The sequence below is a fragment of the Puntigrus tetrazona genome, chromosome 6 (genome assembly GCF_018831695.1).
Source record: "Puntigrus tetrazona isolate hp1 chromosome 6, ASM1883169v1, whole genome shotgun sequence".
Lineage (NCBI taxonomy): Eukaryota > Metazoa > Chordata > Actinopteri > Cypriniformes > Cyprinidae > Puntigrus > Puntigrus tetrazona.
The window spans coordinates 17,894,069-17,918,229 of NC_056704.1; the positions used below are offsets into that span (position 1 = coordinate 17,894,069).

The 24,161-nt window shown below is 35.6% G+C and overlaps 1 protein-coding gene across 3 annotated transcripts in view; it reads left to right on the plus strand.

Annotated features, from left to right (window-relative positions):
* negr1 (neuronal growth regulator 1) overlaps positions 1-24,161 on the plus strand; it is a 94,761-nt gene that overhangs the window by 54,026 nt on the left and 16,574 nt on the right. Inside the window, exons 7-8 of one of the 3 annotated variants that reach the window (XM_043241915.1) lie at positions 8,030-8,071; positions 11,328-11,369. The exons of 1 other annotated variant lie outside the window; for it this stretch is intronic. In XM_043241915.1, the coding sequence (XP_043097850.1) occupies positions 8,030-8,071; positions 11,328-11,369 (84 nt within the window). The remainder of the gene's footprint in view (positions 1-8,029; positions 8,072-11,327; positions 11,370-24,161) is intronic. One more of the 3 variants, XM_043241918.1, reaches the window with a different exon arrangement.

Here is a 24,161-nt window from a genome sequence, read left to right on the forward strand (position 1 = left end):
TTCCAATTTTTGGTATACTGTTCCCAAAATGAACCCTCAAAACAGGCGTTTTGTTGTTATCTACACTGACCCAGTATTACCAATAAAAGAGATCTGGCACACAAGACCATTAGGTCCTCACTGGTTTGAATATTTTATTCCTAATTGTTTTATGCTTCACATAAAGTACATGTTTAAATGTAATTCTTAACAGCAGAATTAGAATGTTAACTGACATTATGCTTAAGAGATTAAATTTTCATTAAGAAAAAGTGCACTTTGATGAAACGTTGGCGTTGGCATGCACTCTGCTAATGACGTTACAGTCAGATACACTCAGAGATCGAACCACATGTTTAAAAGTGCATTATTTAAGCCTTACCAATTGCCAAATGACCTCAATATAGCTAATGGCCTTGGTTGCAATAGTCAAAGAGAGATTCAGATAAAAAATGCATGTCAAAGCAACACACTCAGTCAGTCTTTGTTTTCCTGAACATGTCAATGGGAATTCATTAGTGTAAAACATATTAAACGATTAGTTCACTTTCAAATGAAACTTCCTGATAATTTATCACCCCCATATCATCCAAAATGTTTACGTATTTCTTTCTTCAGTTCGAAAAAAAATGACGTTTATTTATTAAAACATTCCAGGATTGAGTGTTCTTCATAAAGCATAATGCATATGTTTATAAAGCATATAAATGTTTTTTTTTTTTTTTTATGACCAATTGTTTCGCCAAATAAGACCCTTATCGTTTATAACCTTTTGAAGCTGCGCTGAAACTGTAATTTTGACCTTCAGCCTTTTGGAGTTTATTGAAGTGCACCCAATCCTGGAATGTTTTCCTCAAAAACCTTTTCGACTGAAAAAAGAAATACATAAAAATCTTGGATGACTTGGGGCTGAGTAAATGATGAGGAAATTTTAATTTGAAAGTGAACTAATCCTTTAACTCTCAAGAATGGGTTTATCACTACTAGTTATAAACCATAATGAAAGTAATCTCACAGAATGCAGATTTTTAGTGCATACAATTGATTGTATAAATTGAAAAACAACCACAAATTTAACAATATCGTAGTTGTACTGTATTTCATATTTCTTTTCTTTAGCGAGCACACATTCCCAAATGTGACAAAAGGTTTTGTGAGGTAACAAATGTCTGGCAGTCAGTGTGTCTGCTTTGTTTAATTTCTAAAACCTTCCTGACCATTGTCTGTGAACACCAGTTCATTGAACAGGCTCTTTTTGAAGACGAAAATCTGCAGGCATTGGGCAAAGGTGATGAATTTAGCAAATGTTTTTTTTGAAGTCCTTTTAATGTTGTGTTGAGCAAAATGGGTGATGCATTGCATATGTGGTACAAATTAGAGTGACTTGACATTTACGTGGCTCTTTCTCCATTACTCACTGTCATCACATTTGATTGGACTTTTGGCCCTTTTTGCACCTGGCATTAAAGTGCATTTTCGGTGATCGGATCACAATCGGATAACATTTAACTATAGGGCACATTGTGATCGGATCACTGAAACCACAATCAAATGGGGTCGGTTGTTTGAGGTTGTTTTTAATAGTTCTTATTTCAAAAACTTCTGTGGCGAAAGCTCTTTTTGCCTTGCCAGGCACCTGTGTTGTGGTCTGCTGTCTTTTTTATTCTGTTTTACACTGTGCTTTTAGGATCTGGTCACCCAATTTAATGAACAATATCCCATGAATTGTTCCACTGCACTACACTTGAAATCTCTCATTTCTCTCCTCAAATCCTCACTCTCGTCTCTCTCCCGGTCGGTTTTCGCGTGGGCGCTTTAAAACTTTATTTTCCACCCTTTTCTTCACTTCTAATCCCTATTAGCATCCTTTACTGTGGGAATGTTTCTAAAGCAGCCAAACGCAATAGACCAAATGGCTTATTTTAATCTGCGAGCGTTTTGAATTATCCGTGTTTTACAAATTCGGTGAACGATGAAAATTTTTTGGTTACCGCAACCTCTGATGTAAGCTCCGAGTGTAAAGGGGGCCATCATGTCCTTTAATTTTCATTTGTGAGGGTTAATCTAGATAGATAACTGATGCATAACTTTGAACTTGCTTTGCTTTGTTTTCAGATCATTGCACCCTAAACAGGGTGCATGTGAGTATTTTCACATAATGCATATTGCTAATTGCAGCATATTTTTATAGAAACAGTGAAATGTAAAAGTGTTAACACCCTAGCGTTCTCTTTTTATGTCTTGCATAGCATAAGCAAGTTTGTATGTGTGAGAAGGTAAATGCGTCTCACGCGTTGTAGCAAGGTACATTGCAAACCTGCCGTTTTCCGTATCTGGCGTGTTTTCCTGTCTGAGATTTTCTGCAACTCTTTCTTCTACATTTTGCTGTCCTGACTGTAAGGCGCAACGCTGAGGAGCAAAGATTTTGTTGTCCTTAATTGGCAGATTTCGTCTGCTCTGTAATCCAAGCTATCTTTCCTCCCTCAATTTTGCTTATAGCACAGTGTAGGCTTTGCCGAATAATCTCCTCCAACCTGTCATTGGAGTATGACTAAAACAGACTAGAAACACTCATAGCCCGAAGAAGCTTTCAGCCTCCCTTGATAAAACCTCCACATCTTCTGCAGGCACTAGCTAATGGAAGCCTTGTTCATTTGCCATGCCTATCAATCATAACCTCAGTGTCATCTTTTCATATCTCGCCGTTTCTTCTTGTCCTGGTTTTTCTTTACTGCTCTTACTGAGTTGTGCCGGATGTTGTTGTCGTGGTTACCATACTGTGACCCTGTCTGAGTCACAGGGTGGAGGCATAAAAGAAGGGATGAAATGGAAGGTGAACTAGAACAGAAGATATGATGTCAATTTATTCTCATGAATATCATTTTTCTCCAGGCTGGGAAACTCATGCATTCATCTTGCCGTTCAGCCAACCCTCCTGATCCTATTCTTACTTCCCCATCAATCATATATCAGGTTGCCACCCCCCCTCAAGCACCTCTACTTGTACTGTAAAGAAGTGCCAAATACAGACTGTGCACAATTTATGCTGATACGTTTAAGTGCTGTGTTAAGGATTATGAATGCGATTGGCTGGTATATGCACTTATATATTCTTTCAAACACAATTCAATCAAACTTCCAGATAAAATAAAATAGTTTTGCATAGTCTTCATTGCAGTTGTCACCATTGTTTGTGTCAGTCTTCGTTTAATAGTATAATTTAGTAATTTGTTTTTTTAATTAAACAAAAAAGCTAAAAATGGATGAACATAATTCATTCGGCCTGGCCAGATATAATAAGCAATGATTACTTCACAGACATTCCTATATAAAGTTATATTCATGGATATCAAATTTACTGGCTTCTAAGTGCCTCAAACAAAACTCTGAAATATCTTTCAAATTTGATACCAGTGACTTTGCAAACTTCTGCAAATCCGGTGATTTGATCTTATGGAAAAGCTCTTATTGTATCAGCCGTGTAAACTCGACTTTGTGCCCCTAGTCCCAAAAGCCGCATGAAACTAGCCAATCAGATTAGAGCTTGCCAGACTGAGAAAGTGCTCTCCAGCTTTTGCTTATGCATCAGACAGTCGGTGAACAAAAAGGTCTGAGAACGTGCCGTCTGAGGCTGATTTCGTTGCTGTACTTTTAATGCGCATACTTGTGTGAGAGATTGAAATTATACTGCATTTTCTTGTTGAGGTTGCATTTTGTTGTCTTCATTTGCGGTGGTTTTGAAGCTCTAATCAAATTCAGTCCAGCGCTGAAAAGGACAGCCAAACAGATGGACTGACATTTATCTTTCTCATTGACTTTTATCTTGTATTACAACAGTCATCATTTTGACGTCTTAAAGGGTGCCGCCTCGCCGTTTGTACTCTGAATGTGTGGTGAGCAGGTCCTTGAAGAATAAAGTGTTTGTGATGCAGAGAGTCTGTTTTGGCTATAAAACACCTCCTGTCCAATCATTAACAGAGACGGCGGTTAAAACCGCCTGGAGAAATAGGCAATCCTTGCGATGCGTCTGACCATGCATGAAAGATATAAGGTTTAGCCGTTCAAGGATGCAGCCAAAGTTTTTCTTCATCAGTACTGTGCATTGTGCTTCTGAAGATTAGAGAAAATTAGCCCCTTCAAATAATTCATTTTGACCTTCAAGTTTTAAAATCCAACGTTAAGGGGTTGGCGTAAAATAAAGGAATTCAAGCACAGCTCGTAGTCTTGTTTTTAATTCTCATTCTCACAGTCTCGGAGTGGTCTAACAATGCACATCAGATAGCACTCCACTCGTATCTTGGCAATTTACATTTCTGTGAATTGTACAGAAGCTGGATGTTCATTTCTTTAGAAAGAGAAAAGGGAAAAATGAGATGTTATTACAGAATGAAATGCAATTCCTCCCACTATGATGATGGGTTTTTTTTCCCTGCAAGTGAGAACAGAGGTCATCCAGTGTACACATCAATCTGCTTTTATGTGGATGCAATGCAGGCTCCATTGCTCTATACAGTACCTGAATATTACACGTCATGCAATACTGTAATATAAAGACTGAGAGCACCACATGGAAAGAAATTTCACAAAACACATTGCGGTGTTCATCTGATAGAAACCGAGGGAGAAGAAACGTTCTTAGAGCTGCCTGAAGATCATCAAAAACTATTACTGTGATGAGTAACATGATCTTTGTTTTTAGAAGAACCGTTGTTTCAGCAGAATGTAGATTCTCAACTAAAATTTAAATGTAGGCCAAATTAATGAGAAACATAAATATTTAAACATTTGAAATATTTAAGGAAGCCAAGGATTTGTATCCACCCTAAGCAATTAATTTCTGGATTTTATTTGTTTGTTTAACATATTAGTCTTTCTTCAGTTGTAGCTTGTATCTTTTTTTGAACCAGTTGATTCTATCAAAACTAGCTGATTTTTGCAGAGCTTTCTTATGCTTGTATGAATGTCATAATTAAACCATCTCTGAAACTTATTTTTGACACCTTTTAATGTGTTAGTTTAATTGAACCATGACAAATGAAATATTCAACAGAACTATGATATTCTAACAATACTATAAATAATCATAAACCATTTAAATATGTGTTAAATTGATTTGCAAGAATTTTCACAAAATTAAATTGAATGTGCTTGTTTACTGTACCAAGGAGACAACAGTGTCAGTAAAGAGAGTGCTTGAGTTGCATTTAATTTAATGATTAAATTATGCATGAAATAATTCTTATTGTATGTAGTAAAGTACTAGCTATGAAATTAACCTTAGCCAAACATTTTATGGGTCAACAGTGTAATTATAAATGTAATCACAAAAATTAATTACAGATGTAATTACATATAGGTATTTTTTAAAATATAAGTACAATGTAAAAACATTGTGTATGTACACAATTACTGCATTGTACCAAATGATACATTTTAAATGTAAGTATATGTTAGGCCACCTAATATAAAGCGGGGCCCAAAATTCTAGACTAAATAGCAAAAATATTTAAAATGCATTTACCAATACAGAATAAATTGCAATTTGAGATGCGTTAGAAATAACATTCATAAATGGGAAAACATTTAGTTACTGAATTTTCCTTCCATATGTATATGCAATGTACAAAGTAGATAAACCCGTGCTCAAATTATTGTTAATACTCCTTTTTTTTTTTAATCTTTAGGAAATCTTTCAACGAAAATGTAACTATTGCCTCCTTTGCTAAATATGCTTTTATACTCCGTCTCTGACTTACAGAGAAATGTCAGTTTATTCCCAAAGTATGCAGCGCTGTCAGTGGTGATGATTGCTCCAGGTTGCATGCCTGTGCGCTTAGCATGAGCGGCAGCTGAAAGCTGCAACACACATTGTCTGCGTTTTGGCTTCACACACACACACACTGTCTCAGCCCTGCCCGTGAACCTGCGAACAGTAATGATGTGAACTGTCTCTAGGCGCTGTGATTTCAACTCCAGGGCTCTCAATTTAGGAAAGGGCTTACCAGAGAGAAGCCTCTGTTGAGGTCATTACACCCCTTAATCACAAAGTCACTCTTACTGTACGGAGTCACTGTAATGTTGATTTGAACAATAAAAGAGAAAACACAGATCCTGACTTATTTTTTCATGTTCAGTTCATCTCTACTGTCACAACGGATTTTGAAAGGGAAGGATAATGCTTTTGACAAATGTCCAGATGGTTTGATTTTAGCCTGAGTCCTTTTTTTTTCCCTTAACAAAAATAACCAGCGTCTGTCACATAACCACCTATATGTTTTCAAAGCAATATGTTTTTCATGGGATTTCATTGATACAGGCTGATGAAATTTGATGAAGCTGGGCAGGAGGTCATCTACATTTAGATTAAAAAGAAAATAGTGAAAAGAATTAGTTTTAAATTATGGATAATAAATTAAGACACAGTAGGACATTTCCTGGTCATAAAGGGATATTTCTTATAAAAATACAACTTTTGTCATCATTTATTCATTGTTCCAAACCTTTTATGCATTTCTTTCTTTTGTACAACACAAAAGAATAGATTTTGAAGAACACTGTCAAAATAACATTGGACCCCGGTGACTTTCATTATATGCATGAAAAAAGAGAAAGATAACTATCATATTTGGTGTTCCAAAAAATGAAAATCCTGTCATTTATTCGCCCTTATGTTATTACAAACCCGTATGACTTTCTTTGCAGAATAAAAGGAGATGCATTTTGAGAAATGTGATTTGTGCTTCCTTTCTCTAAACAATTTAAATTGGTCCAAACTGTTTGGTTAACAACATTCTTCTTTTGTGAAGAAGAAAGAAAGTCTTACAACAACAGGAGTGTGAGTAAAGCATTGACAGAAATTTGTATGTTCGAGTGAGATGTCCCGTCAAACCAGAGTTTGTTTTATTCACGTCCATGTGCACGTGGGAGACTGGAAGAGTTTCACCTTTCCGTGTGTGCCAAAGTTCAAGTTTGGTGAACTCTGAACTCTGATCTACAAGTTCACCCAACGGAAAGATGTTTGGCCAGTAGAGCATTTAAACAGATTTACTGACCTCTTGGTTCAGTAGAAAACATATGAATTTCAAAGCTGCATGTTGTGCATTCTTGAGGGAAAGTGGAGTAAAAGGCATATTTTAACCATAGAATTTATTATTATTTCAGGTTTATGTATTATGTATGCTTACATACGTACATCTATACTAAAAATGACCTTGAGACCAGATAGTTACCAGTAATGGCTAGGAAAAAGCCACTATTGTTTGCAGATGCCACTTGGTTTAATATTTTGTATCTAATGCAGTGGCAGCCTGACCTTTTTATGTGTCCAAACACTTTTGCTTTGGCTTTTGGATTCATTTTGACATTTTTTTATTTTTTACTCTTTTATGTTTATGTGTCAGCAAATGGAAAAAACGAAGACTTTCATGTTTCAGTTTATCTCCCCCAGATCTAGACGTATCCCCCCAGTTAAGTTTTAATTACCATCAGTTAAGTAACTCGCTGGAAAATATTGAGCCTATATGAGATTAAAAATGGATTGACATTAAAGTCCAGCTTTTAACATTTCCCAAAAAGGGAGCTGGGGCAATTGAGAGAGTATGATATCTATTAATAATATGAAAACTATATTACATCGTCATGATTAAATGACTGTCTGCTAGGTGCAAATTTAATTTCATGTGTTAATTGAGCTGAGCTTCATTCCGGTTCGTTGAATTGAGTGATGCTTAGAAGCTTCTAATTTGGAGTATCAAAGATCAGCGATCATAATATGATTTGAAACCGACTCTGAAAAACCTCTGAACATAAAAACCAAACAAAACCCGACTGAACATTTACATTTTGATCAAGATGATCAAGCTCAGCGGGGATTTGTTTTATTTTGTGGTGTAAAGAGCCCTTTCATTGCCCGTTGACCACGGAGGCAAAAATTTCACACTCTTATTTCAAGTCTTTACATGTTTTTGTTCTCTTTTCCCTTCTTTTGGGTCTTCATTATGTTAATAATATATAAATGTCCTCTTTTCCCTCTCCCCTTCTTTTCCTGTAGCAATTATTGAGCCCACAACAACTAGTGCTGTCTCAAGTCCAGGTCAGTATGTCACATGCTGTACGCAGCTCAGTAAGGGATCCAAAATGCTGCACTAACCAAAAATGACCTCTTCTTCATTGCAATTTCTCCTTCTCTCGATTGGCCAGGATGCCTGCTGGCGTTCAAGCTTTGTGTGTCGTCACTTTATTTATTCTTTTTTTCTAGGGCTGTCAATCAGTTATTTTGAAACTAAATAAATTACATTATACCTCAGTTAATTCAGTGTTTGCTGAGAAAATAGTCATGACTCTGCCCCTAAGAAAATGTCATTTAGAAACTACATATAAATTTGCTCTTAAGGTACAAAATACGGTCATTTATTTATTTACATACTTTTTTGTTGCGTTTTTTTCATTTGCCATTCATTAAAACAAATCATTTTGTATTTTGATAAAAACTAAACCTATTTAGGTAACACTTTACAATAAGGTGTCATTTGTTAACGTTATTTAATGTATTAACTATCATGAACAGTGAATAATACATTTATTCCAGTACTTATTCACCAGTATTTATTAACATTAGTTCATAAAAATACAATCATTCATTGTTAGTTCATGTTAGCTCACAGTGCATTGACAATGATAACACGTCTTGTGATTTAAATATTGCATTAGAAAAAGCTGAAATTAGCATTAACTAAGAAAAATAAACGCTATTGAAATATCTTTTATTCTTAGTTCATGTTAACTTATGTTTTAAACTAATGTTAACTCATGAACCTTATTGTAAAGTGTCAACCATATTTCCGGTGTATTTTATTTGTTAGCATTAAAGGGTTACTTCACCCCAAAATTAACATTTTGTCATTAATCGCTTACCCCCATGTCATTCCAAACCCGTCAAAGCTTTGTTCATTTTCGGAACACAATTTAATATATTTTGGATGAAAACCAGGAGGCTTTTGGGAGTCTCATTTTTGGTTCATTCTAAATGCTCTTTCTATCAACTCAGTGAATGGTTTGCATTTAGAGTTTTCAAAAAGATGCTTTTCACTTCATTGAGTTGTAGTCTCAAGAACCATCTAGACTGATTCAGTCCACTTCTTAAATGAATCAATTGAATCATTTAAAGATGTTAGCAAATTAGATTCACTTTAGGGCATTGGTTTTGTTTCTTTAACTGCGCTATGTAAATTGACAGCCCTAATTTTTTCACTTGATTTCTTTGTGTTTCTTTGTGTTTTATTTCTTTAACTTGTGGCATTGCACAGTACAGCACTGACACCCCTCTGAGCGAGCACTGTGGCGTTATGGTGGGCACTGTCATGTGTAGCGCTGGGGCGAGTGGCTTTCCTAAACGCTGACTGCTTCTCTCTGGCTTCCTCATTCTCTGCTTTAGTGCGGGCTGCATGAAGGGCGGGATATTGATAATACGCCTCCTCGACTTCTCTCTTTTATTTGTTGTCTGCCATTTTCTCTCCTCCTGAGCAGCAACTGACTCCGCCGTCTCTGAACGTCTCTCACTATCTATGGCGTCGCTGTGTTTTTGCTGTTGTGCTCCTTACTGAAATCACAGACCATGATATTCTCTTTCTGGGGGAGCGTGGAGTATGTGTGTGTGTGTGTGTGTGTGTGAGAGTGTGGGCCTGTATGTATTAAAGGGATAGTTCACCCAAAGATTACAATTCTATCATTATTTACTCACCTTCATGTTGTTTCAAACACATATTGTTTTTATTTTTGTACAACAAAAATAACAATTTTATGGAATTGCATCAATCGTTGTTGCATATATATATATATATATATATATATATATATATATATATATATATATATATATATATATATATTCAGTTTTGGATATTTAATTTTGCATGCTCATTTCTTCTTTTTTAAATGTAGATTATCTTTGCCATCCTCTAATGCCCTTTTAGTTATCTTTAAAACATTTTAATATTTTAATAACACTGTTAAATTTATTCTCTATCATAAATATCAAAATGAATATCCATGATGATGCATTATAATGCTGGAATTTGCTTGTAGCTTTAACAACAGCTGATTTAAATTTTTTACTGTTTTGTTTTTAATTAATTTAAGCAAAACAGCTTAGCATTTTAAAATGTTGTAATATTGTAATATTTTAATATCACATTTAACATTTATTGGAACAAAACATGAAAGTAAATACTGGCTTAAGGTTATTGAAATATGTTATTGAAACCTGGAATAACAGATTACAGAGTTTTTTGAAAATGCCGCAATAGGGTTACAAAACCAAGAAATGTATTCATTTATTTATTTATTTTACATCTTTTTTTCAGACTTATGCAAAAAAAGTATTTTAGTCATTGTTATGCTCATGTTTTTTATAGTTAATTAAGTTGTATGAAATGGTATGTTTTCATATGTAACAGTCATTGCTCTTAAGGACATTGGCATCACAAAAAACATTGAATCTGTCAGTTAACAGCTAATCATAGACCTGCGACTATGTACAGTCTTCTTTGTGTGTGGAACAGTCCAAAGTAAATGAATCAGCTGGTCCAGTTCGCAAAAACTTGCTGAAACAAAAACCTTTTTGTGTTCAGAATGACCAACAGATTTTTCAAAATGTCTCCTTTGTATTCCATAAAATAGAATAATTTGGATTTGCACCAATATGATTGTGAATGAACGATAGCAGACTTTATATTCTTTTGGTTGAACTATTCTTTTAAGACGTGCCTTTTAAATGCCATTGTGAAAATGTAATCCCTAAAACGGGATGCATTACTTCCCCTAAAGCTTTCTCTTTAGCACATATACGGACACAGTGCACACACTAGCAAAGTGCGTGTGATGTGTTGTATTGCATGTATTAGTAACCACAACGAGTATCATTCAGTGTTACAGATCTTAATGCATTTTCATACTCCATTTTACAGATATGCCGCTGTATTAGTAGGTATACCATTTGTATGGAATGGATATAATTAGCCATGGGGTCCTCTCCCTGCCAGAGTTTAGACCTTTGCTAGTGTGTAGCCCTTAACTTTCATTTGATGCAACGCTTGCAGAACAAATGACAATTTCATGGTCCACTGCAGTAGCGGCAGTATCAATCGCTGAGATAAACTGTCTCGACGTCCCACTGTTCTTGTTTTGTTCCAAGTTCCAAATTGTATTTCTAGTTAATTTTGTGCTGTCCTAGTTGAGCGACTTGGCCGAGAGAGGATAGTTTGAATTCCTCGCAACAGGTGCATTGCTTATTTGACAAAGAATATAAATGAATTAATAAATGCTAATTATGTTTTGACATCTCTTCACAGGAGGGTTGGATTATGTGTATTCAGAAAGAAGCAATACATACGGTATGCAAACGCAATGATGTACAGAACTGTATACGAGCATGTATAAGGGGAGACCGAGGCTAGTTGTCACGCGGCGAACTGAATTGGATATTTTCTTGTAAATGTCAGGTGTCACGCGACTTATGGTGTAGTGTATGTTGTACTTTTTTAATTGCAATATTCATCGACCGTTTTGTTTCTCATAATTGTTTTATTGATTGAGTTAAGCTTTAAAAAACTGTGTTCTGTTGTGACAGCGTTCTCTGCCTTAATTTATCCTGAACAATAACGGTGGAAATTAATTTAGATTTCATAGCTTTTTTGTAGTGAAGACTGACTATTAGCCCCAGTCTCTCCTGTATATGAATCAGATTAAAACATTGCTCAATAGCTATTAAATCCATTCTTTACTTTGTACGTGTGAGATATTTCATTTGCTGGAATGGAAGCAGGAGGGGATGTAAAATCTTTACAGATGCCTGTCGATACCTACTCGTAGTTCTGTGTGTGTGTGTGTGTGTGTGTGTGTGTGTGTGCGATTTTGAAACATTTTGGCTTTCTTTACACATTTACAACTGCGCTAAAAATGGCTATAATTGACTGTGAAAATCAATCCCTAGTTCACACACAGTGTACGCTTTTCTCCAAACACGCTGCCAATACTTTTGTGTTTCTCTGCATGTTGGCTGAAATAGCAGCTACACACAGACATGCTTTTGATTCCACTGAAAACCAACCTGTCTCTTATCGGTAGTCCTTCTGACAAATAGTTCAGACAGCTTCTACACAAAGTGAGATTTATGAAGCATTTGTGCTATTGGGATTCATACAAGATTTATTCGGTGAAATAGAGTGTGTTTCATTAAAAAAAAAAAAAAAAAAAAAAAAAAATTGAGAGCTCAGGCCACAACACTGAAGGTATGATTTATGTTTCCCTTGATGTTTTGTCACGTGGATTGTACTGAAGTTGTATTTTAGAGAAAGTGCAACCGTAAATGATTAGATTTCCTGGTTTTGTACCCTATAGGTAGCCTATATACAGTGCTGGGCAGAAAAAAAACATTTTGTCCGTTACTTATTACAAATTATGTGACAAATTATTCAAATTATTATTATTAATATTTACTTTGAATTAAATTTAATCGTAATTTAACTGTAATTTATTAAAAAATTTAAACATTTAATTAATTCAGAGAACTTTTTGATTACTTCTAATTAGTGCTGTCAAGCGATTAATCGTGATTAATCATGTTCAAAATATTTTTTTGGTTTACATAATATATGTGTGTGGACTGTGTATATTTATTATGTGTACATAATTACACCCACATACGTGTGTATATTTAAGAAACATATTTTGTTACATTAAATGATGTAAATATATATATTAATGTAAATTCTAAATATATACATGCATGTGTGTGTATGTATACATAATAAATGCACTCAGTATGCACACATATATTATGTAAACACAAACTTTTGTTTTGAATGTGATTAATCATTTGACAACACTATTATTAAAATATTGTGTACCGTATTGATAAAAAAAGAAAAGAAAATATAATCCTGATTAATATGCACATACAAACAGAATTGCTGCTGTTGAGTATTCACACAAAAATCTTTTCATTGAGATTGTGAAAATGAAAATAGCCAGCATTTTGCCAGCATGCACAGGTCACAAATGCATTAAACATGACATTCCACCAGGGTTTCCCAAAATGGGGTTAATGAAGGAACTGCAGGGGGTTTTGAGTTCATGAAAATCTATGATTAATGAAATCATAAAAATGTAAAATTATGAATTAATTATTTGAAAATCAAAGCAAAACCTTTAAACACTAAAAACAGAAATATTTGTGACTGTTAAAGGGATGGTGTGAACGTGTTGAAGACAATGTACTTATCTCAGGGGTCTCCGAGTACATATTTTAGGTCAGGAAAAATCAGGAATCCCTGCCTTACAGCAATGACTTTAGATGTTTAAAGCTTTTCAGATGTTTTATATTTTTGTAGTAGTGAAGATCACTGAATGTGAAAACATTTCCCAGCTGTATATCAGCTGTGTTAAGTAATAATTATTATTCCTCTCATACATGGTCTAATTGAGTGAGAGGTGCTTTTGTCCCTTAATTTATTTACATAGATAAATGGACACTTAGTAGGATTTTTTTAAAATAATTCAAAAGACAAAATAATTAGGCAGAATCAATAAATTATGAGTAATTTACTGCCGTTGTGTAAATAGAATTGAATCATGTAATCCTTAAAAAGTAACTGTAATCAGATTAGGAATAGTATTTAAAAAATATTCTATTTAAAATGCATATTTTTTATTCTTACTATGTAGTCCGGATCACTTAAATCTAATCATTTACAGCCCAGCACTGGCCGTATGTAATCACATACCACATACCTTATTCCTGGTTGGAAGAGAAATTATGCAAAGGAAATATCCAAAGTGAAATATTTGAAAACTAATCTTTTCACAGAGAGCTTTTTGAGGATCTCAATTTGACACTTTGTCCACATTCAATTGTCTTCTCTTGATCCCATTCTTCATACCTCCAAATGAGCTTAGTTACAGAGCTTAATCATGTTTAAGAGCATAACTATAGCTCTGATATCCTGCCCAACTGTGTCTCATTCACCATATCAACAAACGAGGTTATTAGTTGGATGTCATTAGTTTGACATTGCTTTTTCTTCTTCCTCTGAGACTCACATCCCTAATTTTTCGTGTCTACAAAACAAAGCAATTACGGCTGTCAGCAGATCAAGATACTCGCCTTTTTTGTTCTTTCAGCATCACAAATGAAACTTTCACTTTTTATCTCCAGCTTGAACTAATCTGGCAAACTTGATGGAATAGTGTTGTCAGTTTTATTCTTGTGAACTGTTACAACGCTGTGTACTGAATCCTTGCGGTGGATTCCAAGCATATGGGAGAACATATGCCAAGCATGCATGGTGCATGAATACTGATTATTATTGCAAACACAGGGCCTTTTTGACCAAAATGAGCATCAGCCTGAGAGAGAGTTATTGCCCATGGACATGTGCTTGCTTAGAATGGAGATGTGGTTATAATTAGGTTGTTTACCTCGGATACGATCTGCCGTGGAATAGAAAAGATTATTTTCTAATCTATATTTAGTTGTCGTTGTTTTTTTTTAGAAATGTTATTTCATTTCTAGTATTATTTCATTAAAATGTGGTTGTACTGTTAGGCAGGATGTCAAAGATTCTTAGCATGAGATACTGGCGTTCTGGTGTCTTCAGAATGTCAACAAAGAAATATTGTCCTATTTTTACAACTAAAGAAATTAAATAGTTTAATAATAAATAAATTACGTAATTAATTAATGACATGAAATCAAAATGCTTACGGTACACACTACCATTGAAAAGCGTGGGGTCAATAAAATGATATTAATGTTTTTAAAGAGGTCTTTTATACTAACCAAGGCTGCTTTCATTTGTTTAAAAATGTAGTAACAACTGTAATATTGTCAAACATTATTGCAGTTACAAAATAACGTATTTCTAGTTTTATAAATTTAAAATGCAGTTTATTCTTCTGATGGGAACTGAATTTTCATTAGCCATCACTCCAGTCTTCAGTGTTGTATGATTTTTCAGAAATCATTTTAATATGTTGATTTGGTGCCCAAGGGAAAAAAAAAAAAGTATTATCAATGTAGAACAGATTTGTGCTGCCTGATATTTTTTGTAAAAATCTAATATTTTTGTGTTTCTAGGAATTTTTAATGAATGGAAAGGACACGCAGCACAGCCTTTATTAGAAAGCTTTTGTAACACTGTCTTTGCCGTCAATGTAACGTGTCCTTGCTGAATAAAAGTATTAATTCCTTTAAAAAGAAAATGCATTTTTAGAAGTTAGTGTGTTATATTTATGCATCTAGGGCTCTTGAGCTTAAATTAATCTACAATTTATTATTTATTTACTTACTTTAATACTCTTAAACTTCCTTAAGAGTTTTTCTTAACTTAAAAAGTGCCTCTCAAGCACTAAAACCCAAGTCATTTATCCTCGCATTTTATCTCTGCCTTGCAGAAATTTGCTATTTGTGAAGAGGTCCCACACATGTGGAATCTCTCCTCTCGTAGTGTTTCATGGAGTGCCGAGTTTGAATAGACCACTTTATATGAGAGTTTTACTTTCATCCATTAAAACACCAACATTCGTGTTGCATGTATGATGGAATACAAAAATAGTTATTAAATAAGTTGCTCAAATCAAATGAAGAAATAGAAATGGCAAGCAAAACTTACAAATATTGCACAGATGGGTTTTGAACAGGTATTATGTATAAATATTTACTTTACTCACAGCCATTAAAACACCAACATCCGTGTTGCATGTATGACGGAGTACAAAAAGAGTTATTGAATGAGTTGCTCAAGTCACAGCACACGAGTGTGAGTAGAAGATGATTTTCACTTTTGAATAATCTGTCCCCTTCGAATGTTTTAATCACACTGGTAAATGGTTGAAAATGTTGAATTGATGATGTGCTTATAAGAGACGACATGTTGAGGCAGCTCCTTCTTTTAAAACTAATTGTCCAGCATCACATCATTTATTCCCATGTGTCAATTATTTCGAAATAAGTGAGTAATTATTATTGTCACTCTGACATAACTCTTTAAGAATAAAGTCTAGAATGTTTGCTCAGGTTTGTCAGTTTGTACAGTCATCTATTAATGTAGGATCGGGATTAGTTTTTTTAACTTGTGTTCTTAAACCAGTATGTTTAGGGTTAGGTGCATTAAACATTACTTTACGCCAGGGTTAGGCCTGATCAGCCGATTCCGATATCATTGTGCGTCCCTAATTAACTACTAAAAGTTACATTTGAAACATATAAAAATTGTATTTGATGACATTTGTTTAATTAGTTTTATTTTTTTATTATTTGTAATATTACTACATAATACCTTATTTTTACATATGCGACTTCTTTAAAAACAAAAACTGACCTCGGACCTTTGAACAGTGATATGTGTGCATATAGACATACATCCAAGCGTTCTAATTAAAAAACAAATGAAATGTTTGAACACGATACGTCCAACATGAAGGGCACAGTATGCTTCAGGCTTGTTGTGGAATCTGGCATCATATTGGTATTCAAATGTACTTTGTCGCTCCAGCGTTTAATATTAATGAGTTCAGAAATGTTTCGCTTACCAGGCTACCGTTCAGCCACTATCCACATATCCGTCTTTTTTATTTGTTTAATCCTCCAGGCTTGTGGTCTCCAGGCACTCGGTGAACTCTCTCAGAATGGACCGCATGGGGCATAGTGGCCTATCGGGGAATAATCCTGTTTAGCGATTCTTTCAGGTGTGCTTATCAGATTTATGCTGCATCAGGAAGGGCGAGATCAACGGAGGGAGAGACCCCTTGTAAAGACGTGATGTGGTGCTACCTGACCTTCATTTTGCTTCGTGTTATAAAAAAAAACGCGCCACCATTTCTGGTTGTGGATGATAAGCGCGTGGCATGTCATAAATCTTTCTTGACCTCTAGATTCTAAACAGGCATGGCTAGAGCAATAATGCTTGCGTTCAATACGGTTCAACTGGAGTCTCATGTGTGCTTTTGTGGAAGACATCCCCAGTCTAAATGATCCTGTGTTTACATGAGCCCTCGGAATAGCTCAAAAATCAATACTGTGCCCTGCTCTGCATACTGATGTGCTTTGCTTTGATCTCGCATTCAGGGGCATACAGTGAATCGGTTTAATTGTACATCACAGAAAAGCTTTCTGCTGTGTTTCACTGTGTCGCTTTCTTTTTAATGCTTGCGCACCAATGGATGAACTCCCTGATCAGATTTTGTAGCAGTAATACTCCGTGGAAGATATCTTGTAAAATCGATGGCTCTCTGCCTTAATTATTTTACTTTCAATGTATATATGCGTGTTTTGGAATCTGAAAGAGTTTTCTTCGAGGTTCACCCACACAAGAAATTTGAATTGGAAACAAAGCTTGCTCTACAAAATAAATCAGCTGGATTACAGAAGAAAAAATATTTACAGAGTAGTACGAACAAGATTATGCGAATGCAAGTGATGAAGAACGGTTATATGTAGATAAGTGAAGCAGAAAATGAATAGGCCTGTGTACAGGGCAGATAGAGATGTACAGCTAGCATGAATATGAAGAAATAGAAATGTCAAACAAAAGTAAAAAAAAAAAAATTGAATTTGCATATTGCACAGATGGGTTTTGTACAGGTATTATGTATAAATATGAATGTACTTATTGCACATTAATTTTATCCTTCACTAGAGATGTGCCTGAGTCTTTAGTTTTGCATGGATTTCCAAATTAACACTCAGTAAATGCCAGTTGCAAGTAAAAACTGGCTTTGTAGGGAAAGGAAAACAAACTTGTACAGTACGCCAGTTGGCCGGTATGTTTTTTTTTCTTTCGGGTTCTCCATGTGGCAACACATATGCAGAATACTCCTCGTATTAGATCACCAAAACAAAAATATGATCAACAAAATCACAATTTTTGTGTTTTGCGTGTTGTATATAGAGATGGAGAGCTGGTCTGTGCTTCCTTCCACTAAATTGCCACGAAAAAACATATAATGTTACATAATGCTTGTTATACTAGACAAAAACAGTAACAAAGCTATAATTTTGCTACTAAGTAATAAAAATAATGCTTGCAATTGCATCAGTCAGATGGGAAATCTGGACACTTTGATTCAGTAAGGATCCATCGAACCAATAGCTCATCCTTTTGAACTATTCATCCAAAAAACGAGCTCATAGGAATTATTAGTTGAAGAAATTGGACTACATTGGTCAGATGCATTCTATGTTTATTTTTGTGTGCAGCCCACAAGTACAACTCAATATAAAGACTTTTCCTGCTATTATTTCACGGTACACAGATTTTATTGCATCACATTCAATACAGACTAAGAGCCTGCGTTCACCACACGGGTAAAAGATGATTTCTTTTGCCGTGGTGCTGACAATTTGATTTCTCTTTGTCACAAATATGCAAAGAAAAAAACTGCTAAAAAACTTTATTAAGAGCAAAAGCAGGCCTGTATGTTAATAGGAAAATAATGCAAATTCCAGTATCGTGACCGGTAAGCAATATTTATGGGCATAAATTTCCTTTCATTGCCAGGTGTGGCAAAAAAATAAATATTTTTTGGACTCTGTTTCTGCATGTGTGTGTGTGTGTGTGTGTGTTGTTTTGCCACAAATGTTGCTTTCATCATTTTCCACATGCATAAATTAGCATCTAAGCACACATAAACACACCGGAACTGTCCTCAGCAAAGTATTCCGAGTTCTGTGAGCCAGCACTGTGTCGCTTTTTTCTACCTACACTAAACACAAACGAAAACATGCATTTTTCATGGTCTAAAATCTCCTACCAGGGGCAAAAATGCACTCTTCCTCTTGTGAAGATTAATCTTTAGCCTTGAGCTCTGTACCCTCTCTGAGATGTCATGTTCCGCCACAAATGGGCAATAGCAAAGGATCACTCGCATCCAGTCTATTCTCCTATACTGAATCACCCCCACCTTTCCTTCCCATTTCTCTCTCTCTCTCTCCCTCTCCTACGCTCAATTATCTGTGCTTCTCCTACATGCACTCTCGGCCTGATTATCTCACCCACTCTGGGGCTCCTTCACTGGGCTGTCCATTAAATGGTATCCATAGCTTCTCTCTCCCTTCCCCCCACATACACACCGGCACCAGCTCTGCACAAAAGCATCACGGCCCAAACAAGTGCCTGGGTGCAAAGGATGTGCAGGTTAATGTTCAAGTATAAATGCAAAAGCTTTGCGAAAAAAAGTCAGCAGAGAGGATTTTTCAGCGAAATCTCGCATGCATTTAGTTTGTAGTACAACATGTGCAGGAAGAGCTGACAACATTGCATTTTCGGGGGCTTCGGAGGAAAACGTGTATTCGAGCACCTGCTCAGGATTGACGAGATGTTGCATGGAGCTTCCTTTGTTTTGACAGGGTCCCATCTCCTCTCTGTCTTATCGGTTAATTCTCCTCCCTTCTCTCCTTTCTGCTCTTGTTCTCAAAGAAAAGCTTTTATCTTGTCAGTCCCATTTTAGTCCCATCTTGAATATTACCTATCGTCCTTCCTATCTGTGTAAATACATAATACATATGCACACACGCAGGCTGAAATGGATGTAGTATGTTTTTATGTGTGTCGTTAAAATGAAATGAAATTTCATTTTATTGATTGGTCGTTTGATTGATTGATTGATTGAAACGGCGAGGTCTGAAATTGCACGATTGGAAATGCAATAAAACGCATAGTCATAAAAAATATATGATAGATAGATAGATGGATGTACAGATTTTTTTATGTGCCCAAATTTGAATGTGATCTACAGAACAAAACAGAAATCAAAAAAAAAACTCTTGCACAAAATGTGCCAGAAGTTGACGAAACACTCATTATTATCCTGCATGCCTACAGCAAAAGGCCATGGTCTATGTTGCTTCCTTCTCGACATTTGAACGTTATTCAAATTTATACTAACGATGGCCTACTAATTTAAGATGCACATGGGATTGTATTTAAATGATAATGTCATAGGGAGTGTCATTAGGAAGTTGGTTTTCAGTGCTCTTTCATGTGGCTAAGCTGAAGGGGGAAATAATGTTCTTTCAGCGTGATTTCAAGCCGCAAACTAATGGGTCTCACTTGGAGAGTGTTTTACATTTTTCTTTTTCTTTTTTTTCCAGAGTGCAAAAACCCCTGATGAGTCAATAACTCTCAATCTGTTTCTCACTGACGCAGTATACAATATGTGTGGAATGGTTTTTATGACATGAGAATGATAGTGTCAGTGGATAGCTCTTTGTTGATGATACAGTAGTTACACTGTGAAGATGCATAATCGCTCCTGTCATTCTTGCCAGAAAGCATTTTTTGTTCAGCCATCTAAACACAGCACAGATTTACTGGGCTTTAGCTGAGCACAAACTTTGTTTTATGCAAAAGATTATTCCTTTAGCCGCTAATGGGAACGCTTGTAGCTATTTTAAGGTTTTGTGGATGAACAATTCACAGTTCTCGTGTTGGTGAGGTTAGCGGAGACAACTTGTAGCCGAGAGATTAATTCAGACTTTCAAGTTGTCACGCCAACAGGGCTCTTGTTATCTTTCTGTGTCTAAAATGGCCTCTGAACCTCAGGGCTTATATTTATAGAAATATATTGCATACCTTATTTACATGTTTGAGGGATTCAAATTCTTTGCCTCAGAATGATGAAATGGGAAAGTTGCATCATAAAGCTATTGTCCTCCTTACTACAATCACGACTGCCTCTCACAGGGGCTCATTAAATGTTTCACTGCATGGAAAATGGCAGCTAAAGCATTGAAGAGCATTTGATTGAAAGGAAATTCTAAACTGACCTCGGTGAAATGGTATGAATAAGTTGCTTCGTTTGAGGAAAATACACAGTTGCGTGCCGGCAGCCAATAAGGAAAAAAAAAAAAGTTATTTTAGATGCAGTAGCTAAACAAATATCCACAATAGTTCACAAGTCAACTTCTGAGAATTAAGAGAAATTATGTGAAAGTAAAGTGCTCTATTATTGGAAATAAGCTGCAGACGCACTGTGACATTTGCTTGTTTCTAATCTCACTTATGAGCTATTTTGGTAAAACAAAGATCATTTATCATAAAGAAGTTGTATGTCATATACCAGCTACATCTAGATCATTCTTCACTAAAATAACTTTCAAATGGTGTATACTTTCATTATGCCACCTTTTACAGTCTTATTAAGGTCCAACTTCTTTCCAGTCATTATAGTTTGAGAATTTCACTCTCCTCTAGAATAATCTCTGACTATTTTTTTTTTCTTATTCTGCCATCCAATTATCTCTGAAGCCCGGTGAGGCAGGTTGTGCTCTCTCCTGAACGTGGCAAAACCTCTGTCACTCTTCACCTTTTCTCTATCTCTCTCTCCGTCTTTCATTTCATCTCTCTACCAGCTGCTCCGCCCATCCCCAGCCTTTCCTGCTCGCTCACCATTGCAGAACTGAAATCCTGCTCACTTTACCTGAACCATAAACAAGCCTTATTAAGACATGCGTTACAGCCATGTTGTGCCAAGGATAGATTTAGTTAAAGCGAAAATGAAACTTTAGTCATTATTTTTTCACTCTCATTTTGCTCCAAACTTGTATAACTTTCTTTCTTTCTTAATTTTTTTTTTCTCCATACAGTGAAAGTCATTGAGGTCTAACAACACAGTCTCGTGACCAATTTGTATGAATTTTACTATGTGGCTAATTCCTACAAATTTCGCACAACCTCACTCATGCGATTTTTGTATGATTTGTCAGTGGCAGGTAGGTTTAGAGGCAGGGTTAGGTGTATGTCGTACAAATTGATACAAATTGACATTTCGTAAATTCATACTTTTTTGCAAAAATCATATGTCCTTCTCAAAAAAAACCAAAAAACTCTTTAAGTTTTAAGATGATCCCTGACATTTGAATCTGTTCCTCGTACAGAAAATAATTCAGTTTCTAGTTCAACTGTTTATTTTGAAACTTAAATTTATACAGTATTATGCATGCGCAAATGGTATGTGTGCAGACACAGCTTTTTTTTCTTTACACTAATCAGTTGGTCCACATAATGACAACACGGGTGCCGGCATAATGTTTCACAGTCAAGAAAGAAACAAAGGAGACTGAACCTCAGTAAAACTACTGGATCAATACACAGTGAAGATGAAGGGGTTAAAAGATAGACAAAAACATTTTTATCAGACATAACCTCAGGAAAGAAGTTGCAGACACTGGTTACGGATGAAACCTGTGTTTGGAAATAGTATATGTACACATATACTAAGACTGCTGTATATAAAGCGAAGTGACCCATACTTGGAATTTGTGCTCTGCTTTTAACCCATCCAAAGTGCACACACAGAGCAGTGGGCAGCCAATACGGCAGCCGTGGAGCAGTTTGGGGTTGGGTGCCTTGCTCAAGGGTCTCACATCAGTCGTGGTATTGAAGGTGGACATTCACTCCCCCCACCTACAATCCCTGCCGGACCTGAGACTCGAACTCGAGATTGTGTCATGGTGATGGCAAATGCAATATTCTTGATTCTTGCAATATTCTTCATTTCAGAGATATATATATATATATATATATATATATATATATATATATATATATATATATATATATATATATATATATATATATATATATATATATATATATATATATATATATATATATATAATTTTTTTTTTTTTTTTCAAAAGTCAAGACATTTACAGATACCCTTTATTTTTATTCCTTTTTTGCCTTTTAACGTGGAGAAAAAAATGCATAGATATAGTTGGAATGACATTTGTACATATTGCAGGCAAGATTCAAACCTGCATTTCTGTGAGCACAACTGTTTTTTAAATGTCATGAGCACAGAACGGCACAAATGCTTTTTTTCACATGATTATGAAAGTTAATGTAATTTTACAGACAGCTGTTTCAATTTAAAAGGTGACGTGTGTAATTGTTTTGATGTTAAAATAGTTTCTCCTATCCCAGCTTAATATGCAGAGACAACTATAAGTAAGCCATTTATCGGTTGATTTCCTTGAAAAGTGTAAACACTTTGGCATTATCAAAACATTGCTCTGCTTTTTTGAGCAGCCCAACAACAGCAACATTGGCTCAACCAATAGCGTGAATTTGGGGCGTGACTATCCGTTTGACTGACCAATGGCATATGAGGGGTCGTTTGATTAAGAAGTACTCTTTTTTTTGCAGCTCTATGAATGAGAATCTTCAAAACGCAGATCAAATTGAGGCTATAATATGCTTAACACATATTGGAAGATGTTTTTTTGTTTTAAGCTTCACCGTTACTGATCTAATTCCTTTTTCAAACCAATCACCTCTCGCTCTTCCTCCCTCGCTTTCCCTCAGCTGGAATGGGTGTTGGTTTAATCAGATCTCTTTAATCACAGATATCGTGCGCTCCATCATCATGAGCTCTAAACATATTTTTTTTTTAACATCAAATTAAGAAATATGCCTTGAGGCCTCAGCTCTCCCAAGGGCTCAACATTTTCATTTTCTAAACACCTCCGATAACATCAAGACTACACACAGGCATGCAAAAATCTCCTTGGGATGTGTCATTTTCTCTTTTTGCGCTGTGTGAAAGATTAAGGTCAGTAAGCAGTGTGATCTCTTTGACAAGAGATCTTAAGGTGCGATTCCCAAGACCTTGTTGCCACCAAAGTTTCAAACGCTTTTTGGAGAATCCCGCCAGAATGAGACTAGTCAAACAGTCGACATTTATAAGTCCTGTCTTACATCCTGTCCACACTGACAACGCTAATTTATATGCGAAGGATTGGCAGACACTTTTGTCTGAGCTGCTTTGAGAAAAGAGGATTAGCGAGTTTGCTTTGCTTTCGTTTTTATAGTGTTTTTACTGTCACAGAACCTTTTGAGTGTTACAGCGTTACCCCGGTGGTTCTCTCTCGCACGCCATCGTCAAAGTGAAACGGAGGAGTATTAAAACCTTGACTTCCCTCACCCAAGTGTTTTGCGGTTCTTGTGTGGGGAGGGCTTTTTTATTATTATTCCCAGAGATATGTTTGCTACCTTGGGTTGTTTATTTCTAACGGCTGTACATGTTTTCCATGAGATTAGTTTTTGATAGTGTGTCCTTTCTTTTCTTTGTTGACATTTGGATGATTGAAGTGGGTTTATTCTTTAGATGAATAGCAGGTCTTT